Source organism: Rattus norvegicus, chromosome 20, assembly GCF_021556685.1.
Source record: "Rattus norvegicus strain SHRSP/BbbUtx chromosome 20, alternate assembly SHRSP_T2T, whole genome shotgun sequence".
NCBI lineage: Eukaryota > Metazoa > Chordata > Mammalia > Rodentia > Muridae > Rattus > Rattus norvegicus.
The window spans coordinates 14,821,230-14,839,727 of record NC_141553.1 but is presented as its reverse complement, the minus strand read 5'-3'; the positions used below and the strand labels follow the sequence as shown (position 1 = coordinate 14,839,727).

General features: G+C 38.5%; 1 protein-coding gene and 1 long non-coding RNA gene across 7 annotated transcripts in view; one reads left to right on the top strand and one right to left on the bottom strand.

The window, feature by feature from the left end:
* Positions 1 to 18,498, top strand: part of Pcdh15 (protocadherin related 15) — an 827,095-nt gene that overhangs the window by 758,489 nt on the left and 50,108 nt on the right. For all 6 annotated transcript variants that reach the window (XM_087598371.1, XM_087598373.1, XM_087598372.1 and 3 more), the window contains one exon: positions 6,063 to 6,151. In XM_087598371.1, the coding sequence (XP_087454497.1) occupies positions 6,063 to 6,151 (89 nt within the window). The remainder of the gene's footprint in view (positions 1 to 6,062; positions 6,152 to 18,498) is intronic.
* On the bottom strand, positions 1,527 to 18,435 carry LOC120098844 (uncharacterized). The gene is made up of 4 exons (XR_015645729.1): positions 18,348 to 18,435; positions 17,758 to 17,890; positions 2,611 to 2,836; positions 1,527 to 1,635 (listed from the first exon to the last, which is right to left on the bottom strand). It is a non-coding gene; the product is annotated as an uncharacterized LOC120098844 (long non-coding RNA).

Below are 18,498 nucleotides of genomic sequence, written 5' to 3'. Positions count from 1 at the left end.
TGAACTTGACAGCACCTCATTATCCACTGACTATTCTGATGAGATTCGTGGTCATAATTAAAAAATACATTTCTGGGGCTGGGGATTTAGCTCAGTGGTTAGAGCGCTTGCCTAGGAAGCGCAAGGCCCTGGGTTCGGTCCCCAGCTCCGAAAAAAAGAACCAAAAAAAAAAAAATGTGTCAGTATTTGGAAATTTCGAGCTAATATATCCAAATGGCAATAACAGCATGTTTGGAATTCAATCATAACGTCAAACATGGGGGGTATACTCCTGTAATTCAACTTTTGGAGATGGGGGAACATGAAAATACAAATTTCAAGGCCACTATCAGGTACGTACAGAGTTCTAGCCCAGTCTGGGATATGGGAGGCTGTTGTCTAAAACAAAAGTAACCAAATATTAATCTGAAATATGACAAAAGACTAAGAACTATAAGAAAAAATTAATAAATTTTCATATGCGTAATCATTGCTTCAGATTTCAAGTGAAATCTAGGGTTGTGGAAATGAACATTTAAATTTTGGTACAATTTCAAAGAAGAAAATACACAATGAGATGTTGTAGTAATTATTTAATCTCAGTTGGGGTTTTCTACCCTGCCTTTGATCATTGTGTTCCCAGATAAAGACACAAAACTCTTATATTTTTAATAAGCCTTAATTAGCTGGGCATATATCTGCCCTCTAAGCTATTAGAATCTACCTCCCAATCAGTAACCCTGAGGTATGACTTCCCATGTTCCTTCTAGGAATTTACCTCATAGTTTGTTTCTCTCTCTCTCTCCTCAGACCCCCAAACCCAGGAACTGGAACTCCACCTACCTCCCTTCTGTCCATTTCTATAGGCTGTTGGCATCTTTATTCAACCAATAGTTTTAAATTAAGGAGCAGGGTTACATAGCATCACTTGGTGTACATGAGGATACTCTTATCATTGGAACAACCAAATCTTTGGTCCCAGTATGATCATTATGATACATAGCAAAAGACCAAACCTCAACAGTGATCCTAAAGTGGCTATTAAACCATTCCTCTCATTTTACTACAAGTAGACTTATAGCAAAGTCCAGTTGTGAAACACAGTTAGAGTTCATGAGGAGAGGACAAGTGTGTGCAAACACTATTTATTGGTCTCATGTAGCTGCTGAGTGCCTTGACATGCTCTGGGCCACAGTGAAGTCTATGGGGAGTATGAGAGGAAACTGGATTCCAAAGACTCCATTGACAAAGTCAAATACCTCCATGGGGCATTTCATATGATTACATATTGGGATTGTGTTCCACAGGTGTTGAACTGCTTTAAATACTTGATTAAAAGCATAGTTTAAACACTTTTGTTAACATTTATCTTTCTAATGTGAAATTTAAATTTCTAATGCAAATTTTAAAATATGTAGGGTCTTTAATTAGTGACTTAGTACATGTTCTATAGGATGGCAATGGTGAGTTTCATAGGGATAAGTAAAGGGAGGTGAAGAAATGGTTCATAAGGAAGGATTAAATTACCTAGATGTAAAATATACATATAACAAAGCTGTCACTGGACCTTTATTGTAAGTCACATGTTTCATCTCTTTATTCTATCTGTTACACAAAGCATTCCAACAGTGTATACATGAATATTTCGAACTTGGCCTGTATAAAGAAAAAGCAAGCAATTATATAAGGGTATTTTAAAAGAAGGATACAGTAAATTATAAATTTCTGGAAATATTTACATAGTGATTTCAATGGAGAATTAGGGCAAAACAAATACTATACTCTTAAAGGCTTATATGTATTTGGCACAGATGCTTTAAAAAGCAAAATTCAGAATCTAGGATTTCTTTAAAGACTAAAACCTAAGCTATAATTTATATTACTCTCCTTGTACTAGTATCTTTTATATACAAATCCTGCCAACCATGCATTCCTCACTGCCCACCCAATGTTCTAGGTTCCTGAATGGATAATACACACACAGCCTTTATATTTTGATATGCCTAAACAGCTCAATGCCTGGGTAACTTCCTAACCTCCACGTGGCTACTCTACCTCCCCCCATATCCCTTAGTTATTACTTACTAAATCCTACACTTTATCTTTGATGCCCTGGACCCAGTCAAACAGCCTCTTATATCACTCTCCCCCAGCCCTACATGGTGGCTATGCTCTCTGCTCCACACTTTCCCAAATGTGGCATCTCTCCTCTCCTTACCCCGGCCTGGGGGGGAATCTCCTTCTTCTGCTGTGCTCCCAGAAGGAAAACAGACATCTGGGTGAACAACCACCAGACAATATGCCTGATTACCAAGTGTGCATTTCATTATTTTTCTTATATAAAGCAGAGACATCAATTCAACATGACAACAGAATCTTAACTGTCACTATCCCACACTGCTGCTCACTCCATCAAGCCTAGATGGAGCCTTTGTTGACCTAAAAAACATTGTTTCCTGCTGTGTGGGATTGGCAAGTAGTAGCACAAACAATAAACTTCATCTGAAGAGGCTAAGAAAGGCAAACAAACAGTAGTCATTAGTTCATACCATTCCCGAAACTCCTTTGAATGCTTATAACATAGTTTCCCAGTCTTGGGTTAGCACTCCCTTGATTAAATCCTACTTTTACCTTAGGTAAGAAGGCACCAGAGCTTGATTGTCCTCTGTTCTCACTGTTGCTTTCTTCTGCTCATTCATTCATTGATTCCTTTCTTCTAATCATTTACTTATTGATTCCTTTCCTCTACTCATCCATTCATTGATCCTCTGGGTCCTTGTTCCATCTAATGTAAGACTTGTCAAATATGTCCAAGTTTTAGCCTTTTCAGTCTGACGTATGCCTGATTTATTTGGACCTGTATTAAGAAAAATGTAGTATGAAATTCATACTTTTACAAAATCAATAATTGGTAGAGGGTGTTGAGACAGGGTCTCATTCTGAATCCTAAGCATGCTTCTCCTCTCATGTGAGATTTCCAGCATGGGATACCACCACGCCTGACCAAAGGGTTTACTTTTAAAGTGTCTGCTAAAGGCCTCATTTATATGTAGGCGTGGGTAAGGAATATATGGAACCATGAAAGCACTAAATAATGAGACCCCCAGAAGCCTCTCCATAGCCTACAATGTCACCTCGGCGTCCTTTCTCAAAGTAGAAGTAGAAATTGGTTCATCACCAATTCACTGGGATAACTCTTGACTCTGAGGTAGATCCCATCCACAAGGGAAAGGAAAAGGCTGCAGCCTACAGAGACTGGGATCTGTTTACTGCACTTCCTCTTGTGACTGCTTTCCTTCAGGCTGCTGGTATTGACTGCAACCCTGCCTGATCTTTCCTAATCTGATGTTAAAAATAAAGGGAAGAAAAAAGAGAGGGAAAGCAAAAGAAGGACGGGGTCAAAGACGACGGAAGGAAGAAAAGAGGGATGGAGAAGAATGGGGAGAGGAAGGGAATGTGGAAGAAGAGAGGAGAGGGGAAGGGAGAGAAAACAGGATGTGCAGGTTTTAAGAGCCACAGTCCTAGAGATTTTTCCCCATGTATTTTTACTGCTAAAAACTCAAAAACGAAGAACAATTATATGCAGGTAGATGCAGCTGCCTATAAGGAGTGAGAAACAGAGTTCAAACTGCTGGCGCCCACTGCGTGACTGTTGATGTATCAAACGGATTTTTAATACAGACCTTGAGAAGATATATTAACCTCATACCATATTAGACTCACACTAAATTTGAACGGTCTCCTATTGACTTATGAATATTTCCTGTAATATCTCAGACTTATTTCCTTGGAAACCTAAATGGAGCAGCAGATCTGGATCGGTATTCCTACTTGGCAATGCTAGCGGAGGAAAGCCAGCAGAGGCTGACCCTCTCACAGAAGCGTCTGCCCACAGAGTACAAATTTCTGTTTCCCATCAGTTATTCTTTTGTCTATTTTGTTATTTAAATTTTCTGTCTGATTCCTAGAGGTTTTGTAAACCCGTCTATTAATAACTGCATTTAGATAACTTGGAGCCAATATGAAAATTATATGGCAATGTGAATGCATTTACTACCATAAATTGAGATATTTGGTACTAACTAAAATCAATCTTGACTATGCAATTTTACAGTTCTGGTGTACACACACTAATTTTACTGTGATAGTATGTGGGTTTGTGTAGGATTATTTAAGATTTGACTTTAGAGTCTCATACGGATATTTGGCAACAATACAGCATACAAGCTATGTAGCAACACAGCCCTCACAAAAAAAGGATTAAGTTTTAAACTATAGCTATGGTGGGCTAGAGAAATGGCTCAGCTGTTAAGATCACTAGCTATTCTTTCAAAGGACCCAGGCTCAATTCTACATCATGCTCACAACTGTCTGTCACTCCTGTTCCAGGGGATCTGATACCCTCATACAGGTGCACATGAAGGGAAAGCACCAATGTACATAAAAATAAATATTTTAAAAATGGAGTCTCAAAAAAAAACCCTATAGCTATGACACATTCTATGATCTCTGTCCTAGTTAGGGTTACTACTGCTGTGATGAAATCTTATGACCAAAAGTAAATTGAGGAGTAAAGGGTTTATATGGCTTGTATATTGTGACTCACTGTCTACTGAGGGGAGCCAAGCCAGGAACTCAAAGGCTGTAGGAATCTGGAGGCAGAAGTTGATGCAGAGACCATGAAGGGGTGCTGCTTACTCCTTATGGCTTATTTAGTCTGCTCTCTTATAACACCCAGAACCACCACCCCAGGGATAGCAGCATCCACAATGGGATGAACCCTCCCACATCAATTACTAATGCCCTACAGACCAATTGGCTCGCCTACAGACCAATATTATGGAGGCAACTCCTCAAATAAGTTCCCTCCTCTGAAGTGACTCTAGCTTGTATCGAGCTGACGTAAAACTGGCCATCAAAATCACACAACAAATACACCAGTTGTTGTATGGTTTTCTTATTTAAATGAGTGTCATACTTAATAACTACTTATGATAGTGAAAGATAAAGTTGGAAGCTGTAGGGTTCTGAAGAAAAAATAATGTAGAATGCAGTCAGCACGCAACTACTAATTTAACTTCATGTTAATCACAGAAGGATCCCATAGGATACTAAATCAACACACTATAGTCATCAACTCTCGCTAGCATTGCTCATTTTAGTCTCACTGTAGATTTGTGTGCAGGCTTTCTCCATGGATTAGAGATGACAGAATAGACAATGGAGACTGTGTGTGAGAAGCCTATGGAATTGGACACTCTAACCCATTGTACCTCCATAGCACCCATTGCAATGAATAAACGATCTTTAGATTTAAAAATTCTAAATGATATTTTTAATCTGCTGGGTGTTTTTTACTAAAGAAATCAAGGTTCCACTTCTATGTCATTGTCTTAGTCACCGTTCTATTGCTGTAAAGAGTTACCATGACCAAGGCAACTATTAAAAGAGAATGCATTTATTTGCAGTCTCTCTTAAAGTTTCAGAGGATTAGTCCATTGCCATCTTGGGGGCGGGGGAGAGCATGGTGGTAAGCAGGCATCAGGGTAGAGGAGGAGAGCATGGAGGATGGTGGTAGACAGGCATACAAGGCAGCCATAGCTGAGAGCTACATCCTGATCCATTTGCAAAGAAAGGGAGACTCTGGACCTGACATTGGTTTTTGAAACTTCAAAGCCCACCCCCAGTGACATAGTTCCTCCAACAAGGCTACCTTCCTAATCCTAATCCTTCAAACAGTTCTACTCTCTGGTGACTAAGCCTTCAAATAAGAGCTTATAGAAGCCATTCTTATTCAAACTGCCACAGTAATCATAGATTTCCAAAAGCAAGCTCAAAATAGTAAAATCCACTGAGCATCTAACTTTTAGCTCCACAGCAAGTCCCCTACCTATTTCAAGTAGTGGTTTATTCCTAACACTGATAGGAAATCATGTAATTTAAAAAGAAAAAAAATCATCCAGCAGTGAATTAAAAAACAAGAAGCTACAACTTCTAGAGATAGTAGGGAAGAGATAATACAAATATCTAAAATGTCAATTTCCATGATTAGGACTTAAATACGTTCTGTTTTCACTTTTCAGGTCTCCGTGGTCAATCAACTGGATATGCAGGTCATTGTCTCCAATGTGCCCCCTACATTAGTGGAAAAGAAGATAGAAGATCTTACAGAGTAAAGGATTTTGTTTGTTAATAGATTCTATCTCCATAGAATTTAACTCCATAATCTTGGTTTGACTGGGTCATTTAAATTACAATATTTAAATTAGAAAAGTTTTAAAAGATAGTTTCTTCATGCTGGTTTTGCTTAATCTTTCCTCAAGCTGTAGGGTTTCACTAGAAACCCTTGTTGACCCTTAGAGAATTACATATTCTTTGACAAGGTAGATGAATAGGTGCTAGTGTTCCTTTTACTTCCATTCTTTTAAAAAATATAACACATACACACACACACACACACACACACACACACACACACACACACACACGCAATTTTACCTTGATCAGTATTTTTAAGTATGTTATTGTTGAACATGTTCTATGACTTTTTCAACTCATAGAAAAGATTCTATGTCCATTAGCTAACAGCTCTCCCCTAACTTTACCCTCTGACCCAGGTACCCACATTCTGCTCCTAACAGTGTGAAATTGACCTTTTAACTCAGGTTATATATATATATATATATATATATATATATATATATATATATATATATATATATATGTCACCTTTTGTGACTGATTTGCTTCCTTTGGCCTAACATCCTCCAGGTTCATCTGCTTTGACATGTGACCATATCTACTGTAATCCAACTATTTGTGTTAGGTTTTGGTTTTTGCTTGTTACATGGGCCCTCTCTAATTTTCTGGCTTCTACCTTCCCTTACTCTACACGTATATTAAAAATTGTAAGTTACAGTCCACACACATATGACCTTTGTATGCCAGGGCCTGAATCCTGAATTACATTATCTAGTATATGCTATTTACAGTTTTATACATTTTCCTGTAAATAATTCCACTGTAGTTTCGGCTAAGTAAAATTCTGTTGAGTATCTGTACTATGTTTTTCATTGTCTATCCAATAGTTGCTGGGTATCTAGGGCTAATTTGATTCCCTTGATATTGTGTGCAGATCAGCTGTACTCATAGATGGGCAGGTATCTCTATAGGAAATGCTAGGAGTAGAATAGCTGGGTTGTGTGGAAGTTCTGTTTTCAGCTTTCTGAGAAGTCCCCACAGTGATGCCCACTGTGGCCTCCCCACAACACGCCCACCAAGAGTGAATCCAGATTCTTCTTTATCTACACCCAGCCCAACATTTGTGCTCATCTTTTGATGACAGTCACTGTGACTGTGGCAAAGAAGAATCTCAGAGTATCGGTAGCATGTGTTTCCCTGGCACCTAACAATGCTGAGCATTTCTAAAACATTAATTGATCATTTGTATTTCCCCTTCTAAATATTCTGTTCAGTTCCTCAGCCTATTTTTGTTTAGGTTGATTTGTTTTCTATAGTGATTACGTTTTTTAGTTCTTTTTATATTCTAGATACTAATCCCCTATATGATGTATAACTGGCAAAGCTTCTATGCTGGTCTATAGGCTGACTGTTTACTAGTTATTTCCTTGACTATACAGATGGTTTTAGTTTTGTGTTGTCTCATTTGTCATTATGGCCTTTTTGTTTGAGCTACAGGACATGCATCTTGACATGTTTCCCCTGATTTTTTTCTAGCACTTTTAAGACTGCATTATGTTGTAGTCTTTGGTCCATTTGGTGTTTATCTTAGTGCAAGATGAGAACCAAGGATCTGGTTCCATTTTTTCATCTGTGGGTATCTAGTGTTCTCAGCCCTGTTTGTCCAGTCTCCAGTGAGGGCTCTTTACAACTTTGTAATGAAAAATAATAATAACCGTTTGTAACGAAAAATAATAATAACCAGATGTCTCTGCAGAGGTTTCTATCTGAGTGTTTATTTTATTCCACCCTTTACCTGCCTGCTTTTGTGCTAGCACCATGAGGTTTTTATCACAATGGCTCTTCAGTGTAACTCAGAATAAGGGCTGGAACTACCTCTAGCATTATGCTTTCTGCTCAGGGGTGCTTTGGCCTTCTAAAGTCTGCTGTGTTTCCAAATGAATTTTTAAGATTTTTCTGTTCATGTCTGTGGAAACGACTTGGTGGGGGTTGGTTAGTTGGAATTACATTGAATCTATAGAATGTTTCATATGATGCCTGTTTTCCCAGTATTTTTTTTTCTCTTCTAATCTAAGCACATGGAAGATCTTCCCAATATCTAGTGTCTTCTGCAGTGTCTCTCTTGAGTGTTCAAAGTTTCATTGGGGAGGTCATTTGCTTCCTTGATTAGGTTTAATATTTTATTGTGTGTGTGCATATGTGTGAAGTAATTTTGAGCAGCTTCCTTTCCATAATTTCTTCACCAGCATCATTGTTGCCACAAGGTAGGAAGGCCATAGGCTTCTGAACACTGATCGTACATGCTGCCACTTTGCTGAGAAAGTTCATTAGATCTAAAAAGCTTTGGGCGGCATCTCTGAGGTTTCGCGAGAGAGAATCCTATCTTTTGTAGATGACAATGCTTTGACTTCCTACTTTGTGAGCTTTAGCTCCATCTTGGTATGCTATGGAATGAAAAGCAAGAGTGCACAGTTTTGTATTGTTCATGATTTCAGTGAATTGAAGGATCTGTCTCAACACTGTCCTCTCTGTGTCTGCCTCTTCTTCTCTCCAGCTATGATGTGAGCAGCTCTCTCCCACCATGCACGCCTTTCCACCATGATATATATATATACATATGTATATATCGATGTATATATATGTGTGTATATATATTATATATTATATATATGCAATATATGTGCATATATATATCAATATATACACACATACACACACATACACACATACCTTGCTCCATACCTAAATGCAGAGAGACAACTGGCTAGGGACCCAAACTGTCAGACAAAATCAAATGTTTCTCTTTAAGTCGATCCACTCAGGTGTTTTGCAATAGTGACAAAAACAAGATCACAACATTTATTGTTGTTGTCTTAACACAAAAGGAACTTACTTATTACTTTTTCTGAACTATTAGGTTTTTACTCGATTTTAGCAGAGAAGGAAGAACCCCTTCCATTTGCAAGAAGATTGAGCCACTTGAAACCCGTTGTTTACAAGAAGTCGTATTTCTTTCCCGGGTTGAAAAATTAATGTAGAATTACCTTCAGAAAGCATTCTGCACCAATCATCATGTACAGGAAGTAAAACAAGTCTAAATGAATATGTATATCTAGTTGGTACTGAAGAATCCTATGGCAGAATTTCAATTACAGGCAGTTATTAAACCAACAAAATGAGAGAAAACAAAAATAAAAATCATAACAGACAAACTTAAAAAAGAAAATCAATTTGGTTTCACTGACTAAAGTTCCCACTAGATATCTCTAGGTAAAGATGCCTGTAGGGTACCCTGTTTGTTTGCATTGCTTATTATAAGATGTTGTTCTTTTATTTTAAATATCCAAACAGTCATCATTCATCTATCCACTCTACTCTGAATTCTTATAACCAGAACTGTATCAGTTGGGAGAAATATATTTACAGGAATATAGTGAATTGACTAGCTTTTGGACTAGATGTAGATAGAGAAAAACTAAACACACATCTGTTCTACCTTTCTACGCTTCATTGACAATATAACAATAATAGATTGAGACAACATTGAAAGATTAGCTGTTATGCTTAAGTGGTACATTTTGTTATGCATGAGCGTGTGTACACGTGTGAGTGTGTGTGCATGCACGTGAGCACGCATAAGCATTCATATTTATAGGTGCACACACCCATGTGCTTACATGCAGGGGACACTGGCAATCCTGCTCTATTGCCCCTGTGTTACATTTTGAGGCAGGGTCTCTTGCAGACCCTGAGGCTCTCTGCTTTGGCTAGGCTGGATAGCCAGTGAACTCCCCAGTTTACCAGTCTCTGCCTCATGATGCAGAGGTTACAGGCATGAGTGGCCATTCCTGACATTTACATGCATGCTGGGGATTTGAATTTGGGTCATCTTCTAAGAAAAACACTTTTATCTACTGAGCACTCTCCCCAGTCACCAAAATCAATGAACCCCTTAGACAACACGAAAATGTCTTTTTTCGTGTTGTCTGCTTAACTAGATTTTCACTTTAAAATACCTTAAAAATCAAGGGAGAAAAAGATATGGATAGCTAACTATATATTGATATATATATAATCATATATATGATATGATATGATTATATGATATATATGATATGATTATATATATATGTATATATATATATCATCAGCCTGTTTTGTTCTCTCCAAATATAAGATTATTCAGTTCAGCTTTTTTTTCCTGAGCATTTGCACCAAGACTAAGTAGGAAGCAGTTTCACTATCAAAATGGGCACAGTGCTAGCCACTGTTCCCACAAGAAGCTGTGCAGCTCCTTTTCAGAGAAGAACTAAGTACAGTGACCCCTTTGAAGTACCTCACTTTCATTCTCCATAGATACAAAGTGAATAATTTACCATTTTAATGTTTTATGCTCTGAAATCCAGAAATTTGGTCAAATAGAACAGTGTTATTTTATAATGCAACCCAAGTCGTAGTGTCAAATCAATGAATCTTTTACTCAGGACTGTGTGCTGAACAGCAGCAATCAATTCTGTGTCTTCTGAATCATGCGTATAGTTTTTGTCTTAAATGTCTATGGTTTATTCATGGGGTTTTTTTTCTGTCTGAACAGTAGTAGCTCAGACAGAAATTCAACCGCTTGCATTTAAAAATCCTGTTTGTTTCAGTAACAACAATATTGTTGTAGATGCTTTCATTCATGTCTCGTGTGTTGGCCACTATATTGAACTATTCTTTTTTCTTTACACTCCAGATTTTGTTCCCCTCCCAGTCTATGCCCCCCCACCCGACTGGTCTATATCCATACCTCCTCCCTGTACCCCCAACCTCTGTGTCTCCACAAGGATGTCCCCACCCCACCCATCCCACCAGACCTCTAAACTTCCTGGGACCTCTAGTCTCTTGAGGGTTAGGTGCATCTTCTCTGATTGAACCCAGACACGGGGTTCCGCTGCTGAATATGTGTTGGAGGCCTCATCTCAGCTGGTGTATGCTGCCTGGTTGGTGATCCAGTGTCTGAGAGATCTCAGGGGTTCAGGTTGATTCTGCTGTTCCTCCTACAGGGCTGCCCTCCTCAGCTTCCTCCAGCTTTTCCCTAATTCAACCAGAGGGGTCAGCAGCTTCTGTTCATTGGTTGGGTGCACATATCTGCATCTGACTCTTTCAGCTGCTTGTTGGGTCTTTTGGAGGTTAATCATGATAGGTCCCTTTTTTGTGAATACCCCATAGCCTCAGTAATGGTATCAGGTCTTGGGGCCTCCCCTTGAGCTGGATCCGACTTTGGGCTGGACCTTCTTTTCCTCAGGCTCTTCTCCATTTCCATGCCTGCATTTCTTTCAGACAGGAAGAATTATGGATCAGAGCTTTAACTGTGGGATAGCAACCCCATCCCTCACTTGCTGCCCCGAATTATTTTTTTTTTCTTTTTTCTTTTTGTCAGAGCTGGAGACCGAACCCAGGGCCTTGTGCTTGCTAGGCAAGGGCTCAATCACTGAGCTAAATCCCCAACCTCCTGAATTATTTTTAATGGTCCAGGCCAACTTACTCAAAGGGAATGAAATAGTTTACAGTGACTTAGACAGTATATCAGGGTAAAATACATTGAAAAAGCAGTTCAGAAAAATAAAGAAAATTAAAGAATCCTCAGAAGCAGGCAGGCCAGATTGCTGGGTTTATGTAATAACCAAAACAAACAAACAAATGATAATGGTAACAAGAGAATTTGCCTCAGACAGGGTGAAAAATAAGAACTGATTGATATCAAGGCTTTCCTCTGACCTCCACATAGGTGCCATAGCATACACAAGACTGAAAACAACAAGAATGGAAAAATGTCCAGGATAAGGAGGCAGATCAGTTGGTAAAGTGCTTGCTGTGCAAACATGAGCCCCAAGTATCGATCCTCAGTACCTGTGCTCAATGAAAACAAATAATAGAGAACCTTACAGAGCCTTATACACCACACAGCAACCACAAGAAAGTAAGCAATCACTACAGATCCTTCTAGAGACCACAGAGCAAACACAGTGAGCAATCACTACAGAGCCTTCCATACACCACAGAACAAGCACAAGACAGTGAGCAATCACTACAGAGCCTTCCATACACCACAGAACAAGCACAAGACAGTGAGCAATCACTACAGAGCCTTCCATACACCAAAGAGCAACAAGACAGTGAGCAATCACTACAGAGCCTTCCATACACCACAGAGCAACAAGACAGTGAGCAATCACGACAGAGCCTTCCATACACCACAGAACAAGCACAAGACAGTGAGCAATCACTACAGAGCCTTCCATACACCACAGAACAAGCACAAGACAGTGAGCAATCACTACAGACCCTTCTAAATACCACAGAACAAGAAGACAGAGAACAGGCCTTTTATTCAGCTGTCCATGGCCAATTCAATAGTGTCTTATAGGGCTCATGTTGCTTTGTCAAGTTTTTGGAGGGAAAAAAGGGTTTTTTGTCTGTTTACTTGTTTGTCTGTCTGTCTGGCTTTCTGGAAATCCAGGAGCTAGAAATTGATGAAGGGAAATGCATTTCATCAAACCCAACTTTTTCATTTGAATCTCAAGTTAGCATAGAAGGTCTAGCTGGGGCATTCAATCAAAGTATATCTTGGTAGATGTCCTGTGTTCCCCCCTACCTCCCTGCTACTGCAAATTTCCAATTTCTTTGCCTCTTTCATGATCAATGTGTCCCCTTGTCCTGCTTCCCTCTTCCCACCTCCATTCTCCTTCATCGTAACCTATTCTTACCCTCCCTTAGTGCTTTCTAAGACCACACACACACACACACAAACACACACATACACACACACACACACACACACACACCTACATTATGTATAGGCTAGGATATGAAAATGAGAGAATATGCTGGGTTTGTAGTTGTTTTGGTTGGGTGGTGGTGGTGGTATTTTTCCTGACTTCCAGTCACCTCATCCATCCATTTTCCTAAAAGTTTTATGAACTCATTTTTCTTAATAACTAGACATTATTCCTTTTATTAAAAAAAACTAACTTTGAATGTTCTTTGGATGTTACCCAGGAACAGTATAATTGGGTCATGGGTTAGTTCTATTTTTAATTTTTGAGAAATATCCACACTGATTTCCGTGAGGACTACACTGGTTTATAGTCACACTGGCAGGGGAAAAATATACTCTAAAAGATATGGAACGGATTTTATTCAATGGTGGTTCTTTCCAGCATTATTAAAGACACTCTTTTTTCTTCTTTTTTTTTTTTTTTCTTTTTTTCGGAGCTGGGGACCGAACCCAGGGCCTTGCGCTTGCTAGGCAAATGCTCTACCACTGAGCTAAATCCCCAACCCCAAAGACACTCTTTTTGTCACCACATGTTGTTGACACCTTTGTTAAATGTTAGGCAAACATAGCTATGTATGGGTTCTTATACCTATGCCAGCTTATTATGACTTCCCAATTTGTTTTCATCAGTCTGCCTATCTTCTTATGCCTGAATCAGTCTGACTTTGCTGGTTGATAAAGTTCTGTCATATAATTAGAGACCATGTACCATGATACCTCAGTCTATGTTCTTTATCCTTAGCATTGCTTTGGTGTTTATTTTTGTGGATCCATATGAATACTTGGATTATTTTTTCTTGGTTTTATGAAAAATAACATTAATATTTTGATGGGGATTGTATTGAATCTGTATATTACTTGGCAATATAGTTATTTCCATGCCATTAATTCTGCCAAATTCATCTTTGCTTTCTCTTTTTCAGTGTCCTGAAGTTTTCACTGTGGGGGGTCTTTTACTTTATTGATTAGATATATTCATATTCATATGTATTTTATTATTTTGAAGCTATTATGAATAAATTATTTTCCTAATATCTTCTTTTGCAAGTAAATTGTGAGAATATGTGAAGACTAGTGATAGTTTTAACCTGCCATTTTATGGAAACTTAAATATATCTGTGAGGGCTTTTTAATTTTTATAATTAAAGAGTATTTTAATTATAGAATCATACCATCTGCAAAGAGGAACAGTTTAATGTCTTCTCTTATTTCCAACTGTTTTGTGTGTTTCTCTCATCTTATTGCTCTATCTATGACTTCAATGATGTCACTGAATAAGAAAGAAGAAAGTGGACATCCATAGCCCATTCCTGATTCTGGAGGCAATGCTTTTGTTTTTCCCCATTTGTCATAATTCCAGTGATGTTGTGATGGTTTGAACAAGAATGGCAGCCATAGATATTGTTTGGAATTTTGATCCTCAGTTGGTAGACTGTTTGGAAGGCTTGAGAAGTATGGCCTTGTTTGACAGACTGTGTCAGTAAAGGTGAGCTTTGAGGTTTCAGACTAATTACACCATCCCCAGTGTCTCTTCTTCTATCCTTTGTGGTTGTGTCTCAAGATGTGAGCTCTTAGCTACTACTCCAGTGCCATGCTTGCCTGCCTGTTTTCAGGCTTCCCTCACCATGATTCATGTTCAGGGACTCTAACTATCTAAAGCCATGAACTCCAAACTAAATGGGTTCTTTGGTAAAGTACCTCAGTCATGGCGTTTTATCACAGCAGTAGGTACGTAACTGAGAAAGTCTTTGTTTTTCACAGGCATACTCCAAAGTCATTTATGCCACGACTTTGGACGTGAAGGCCTACTGAACATTTTCAAATTCTGTTTCTTCATCTTTCAAGATTTTTTGTCCATATAATGTGATTTTTGTATGTTGAACCAACCTTGCATCCTCTGGAAGATCCTTGTTCTTTTGAGAATTTTGGCATTTATTGGTTTTCTTCTTGTTGTTTTTGTTGCCGCTGCTGTTGTTACTGTTGCTGTTGCTGCTGTTGTTACTGTTGCTCTTGTTGTTGCTGTTACTGTTGTTGTTGCTGCTGTTGTTACTGTTGCTGTTGCTGTTACTGTTGTTGTTGCTGCTGTTGTTACTGTTGCTGCTGTTGTTACTGTTGCTGTTGCTGTTACTGTTGTTGTTGCTGCTGTTGTTACTGTTGCTGTTGCTGTTACTGTTGTTGTTGCTGCTGTTGTTACTGTTGCTGTTGCTGTTACTGTTGTTGTTGCTGCTGTTGTTACTATTGCTGCTGTTGTTACTGTTGCTGTTGCTGTTACTGTTGTTGTTGCTGCTGTTGTTACTGTTGCTGTTGCTGTTGCTGTTGTTGCATCACATAGGGTTTTGGTAACAGGATAATATCTTTTTTGTGGAATAGACTTAGTGGTGTTTCACTTTTTGTTTTATGGAACAAATTGAAAACTGTTAGTATTAGATTCAGGAATAACAAAGAAAATAAAGCTTTTCCATTTCAAATCTTCACCTTCAAAGTGGGTAGCTAGGTTTGTTAAAAGCTTTTGTGGTCCATACTGGGTTACATGAGACATGGTATCATATCCCTAATGCAGCATGTGGTCCCTCCTTTTTCTGTGCTTTGCCCGTCTGTGCTATCTGTCTTTCTCCTCAGAATGAAATGTAATCTCTGTCCTTGTCTTTGAAATTCCTTTACTTCAACTCTAATCTGGGACCTCCTGGGGCCAGAACCTGTATGTTCCTTTTAGACAAACACATTGCTTTTCTATGCATCAATTCCTGTGAGTTAAAAAAATGTTTTCTTTAATTTAAAATATGATATGAATAGGCCAAATCCTTTGAAAGATTAAGGAAGTCAGGCATGGTGGCATATACCTGTTATTTCAGTACTGGGAAGCTGAGGGAGAAGACTGCAAGTTGAAGGCCACCCTAGGGTACAAAGTAAGACATTCTCAACCTTCAAAAATGGACTACAGAAGACCTAGAAAAGGATTGTGTAGGTCACAAGTTCTTCCTGCTCCATTCGTATTGGATATCAATGACTACAAGAGCAGAATGAAGTCACTTTCCAGACATTTGCTGATGGGGTGATGATCTCCTCTCTCACACTGTCTCTAAACATTAGATCAGCATCACAGATCTGCACTTGTAGCAGCGCCACCACAGCACTTCATGTGGGAGTCCTACTCTCAGCTCCTGCTAACAATAGTATTTGGATTTTAAATAGACATATTACTGGTGAGAACTTAAGCCTGGAACTATTTTTCTTTCTGTTATTGGTCAGTCATCTTCCATTCACCCTTTTTAGATAAACACTACAGTTATTCTCTCATTCGTTTTTGCTTTGGCTAAACCTACATGAGGCTAAAATATCCTGCAGTGATTTAAAAAATATGGTCAAACAATGCCATGTTTCTCAGTGTTCATGCAAAGCTCAAGCACCACTGTTGAATTTTCAAAATGTTGACTAAATCCTCTTGTTAAAACAGTGCAAACCAGGAACCATGTGTTCAAACTAGTGAAACTGAGAGAAATAGTCCATGACCATACAAGGAACAATCAATGGTATCCAGTGCAGTATCTTACACCAGTCTTACAATGTTTATATTAACTTTACAAAGTCAGGATAGTGCTTTCCTGTGTGTCTAATGCATAGACAAGTAGATGACACTTGGCTAAATATAATAAGTATACTTGTATAATAAGTGTACGTATGTAAATTATATGTATGTATTACATATGTAATAATTGTATTTATTCATACTGAAGAAGAGGCAACTAAGACTATTAACTCTGTATATTAATGCATCTATCATTACAATATCACACAGAGCATTTTCACTATAAAACATCCTCAGTACGCTCACTCATATTGTAAGCATTTGATAAATGAACACATAACAGGAATTACTGTCGGTTTTAGTGAAGCACACTTATTTCATGTCATCTCTCACTCATCTGTACATACTCTGACTCTTATGCCAATATATTCTTTTTCACATTATAATTTATATTATTAAATTTATACTCTCCATTATTCAATATGAAATGTCTTTCTCAAAGAACATATGATAGGTCATATTACCTAATGATTAATGTTTATTTCTTCAATTTTAAAGTACCAATTGACTAAAAAACCTTTATTCATAGGACTTTGTGGTCAACCTTGTTCTAACTTCATATACTTTAAACATTTTACTTCTATGCTTCAAATACCACTAGAATTTATTAAACATTTTTTAGAGAATGTTAAAAGGAAATCAAGAAGATTTTCCATGGGCCTCATCCCTCATGCCTTAGCCAGTGTGTTCTATACAGTTACCAACCTGTGTGTTCTATACAGTTGAGCCATTATGAGACATAATTATCGCCTAACTCCAGAACTTACATTATGACTCACTCTGATCTAGTACATTCTATGGATTTAAACAATGTGTGTTCCTGCGGCTTCAACATGCTAAGCTGGACCAGCCATCCAAAAATGTTGATTAAAGAGATGAGTGATGTAAAACAGACTGGGCAGGGGTATTAATTCTATGTGGCCACATTGGGAAGAGCAAATAGAGGGGGCCAGCAACACTCCCACTGCCCCCTCCCCCGAGTCTGCCTTCTAGCTGTAGTCATGAGATTTAGGTTCATAGGGAGGAAAAATGAATTCACAATTAAGCAACCTTGGTCAAGGTGTGATCCGGCACATCACTGACCCATCATTGTCTCAGTTCCTGGAACCCCCACAAGTGATCAGATGGACTGTTGATGTACGGACTGGTCTCATCACCACAGAGGACTAACCTGGTTTCTAGATGAGTACTTCTGTTGCGTACCGCTTTATTCTCTCAAGACAATTCCCTCATATGCAGAGGGGTCTTGTTCCTCCTGGAAACCGATGCTTGCTTAAGACAATGACCTCTTCTTTGTCTTCACCCTTGAAGGGAGGGAGATGAGATAAGTTAGACACTCTTTGAGTGGTTAAAATTTCCATGATGAGTCAAGCAGAGCCTGACCCACTGTAAAGGACACACACAAAAATGAAAGGAGATGTCAATCAATTTGTCGTTCCTTTTAAGTCACGTTGTAGGTCAGAAGAGGACCCGGATCTCATTCACCCTTAGAAAAAAATATGTTTCTAACTGCCTAAACAGTTATAATGATTTGTGTACAACATTTTAATGTCAAATTTCCCTTAACCAATCCCTAGAGCATACTCTTTGCCTTTTGTTTTTGTGGTTTTGTTGAGCCCAGTATGTAATATAATGCCCTTATGTATCTATAGGCCACATAATATGTATTTAACCAAGCTATAAAAACATCATTTATGTTGAACACATCTAGACAAACAAGTGTAGCAGCTATCTGTATCGTATAAGCATTGTATTAGTTACCATTAGTCATGTAAATATGGTTCAGGTCATTTGGCAGGAGGTGAATAGATTAAATGCAAATGCTATGACATTTCGCACAAAGAACTCAAAAATCCACAGACTTTGCAATTCCCAAGGAGTTCTGAAACCATCTCCATGGAAACCGAAGGAC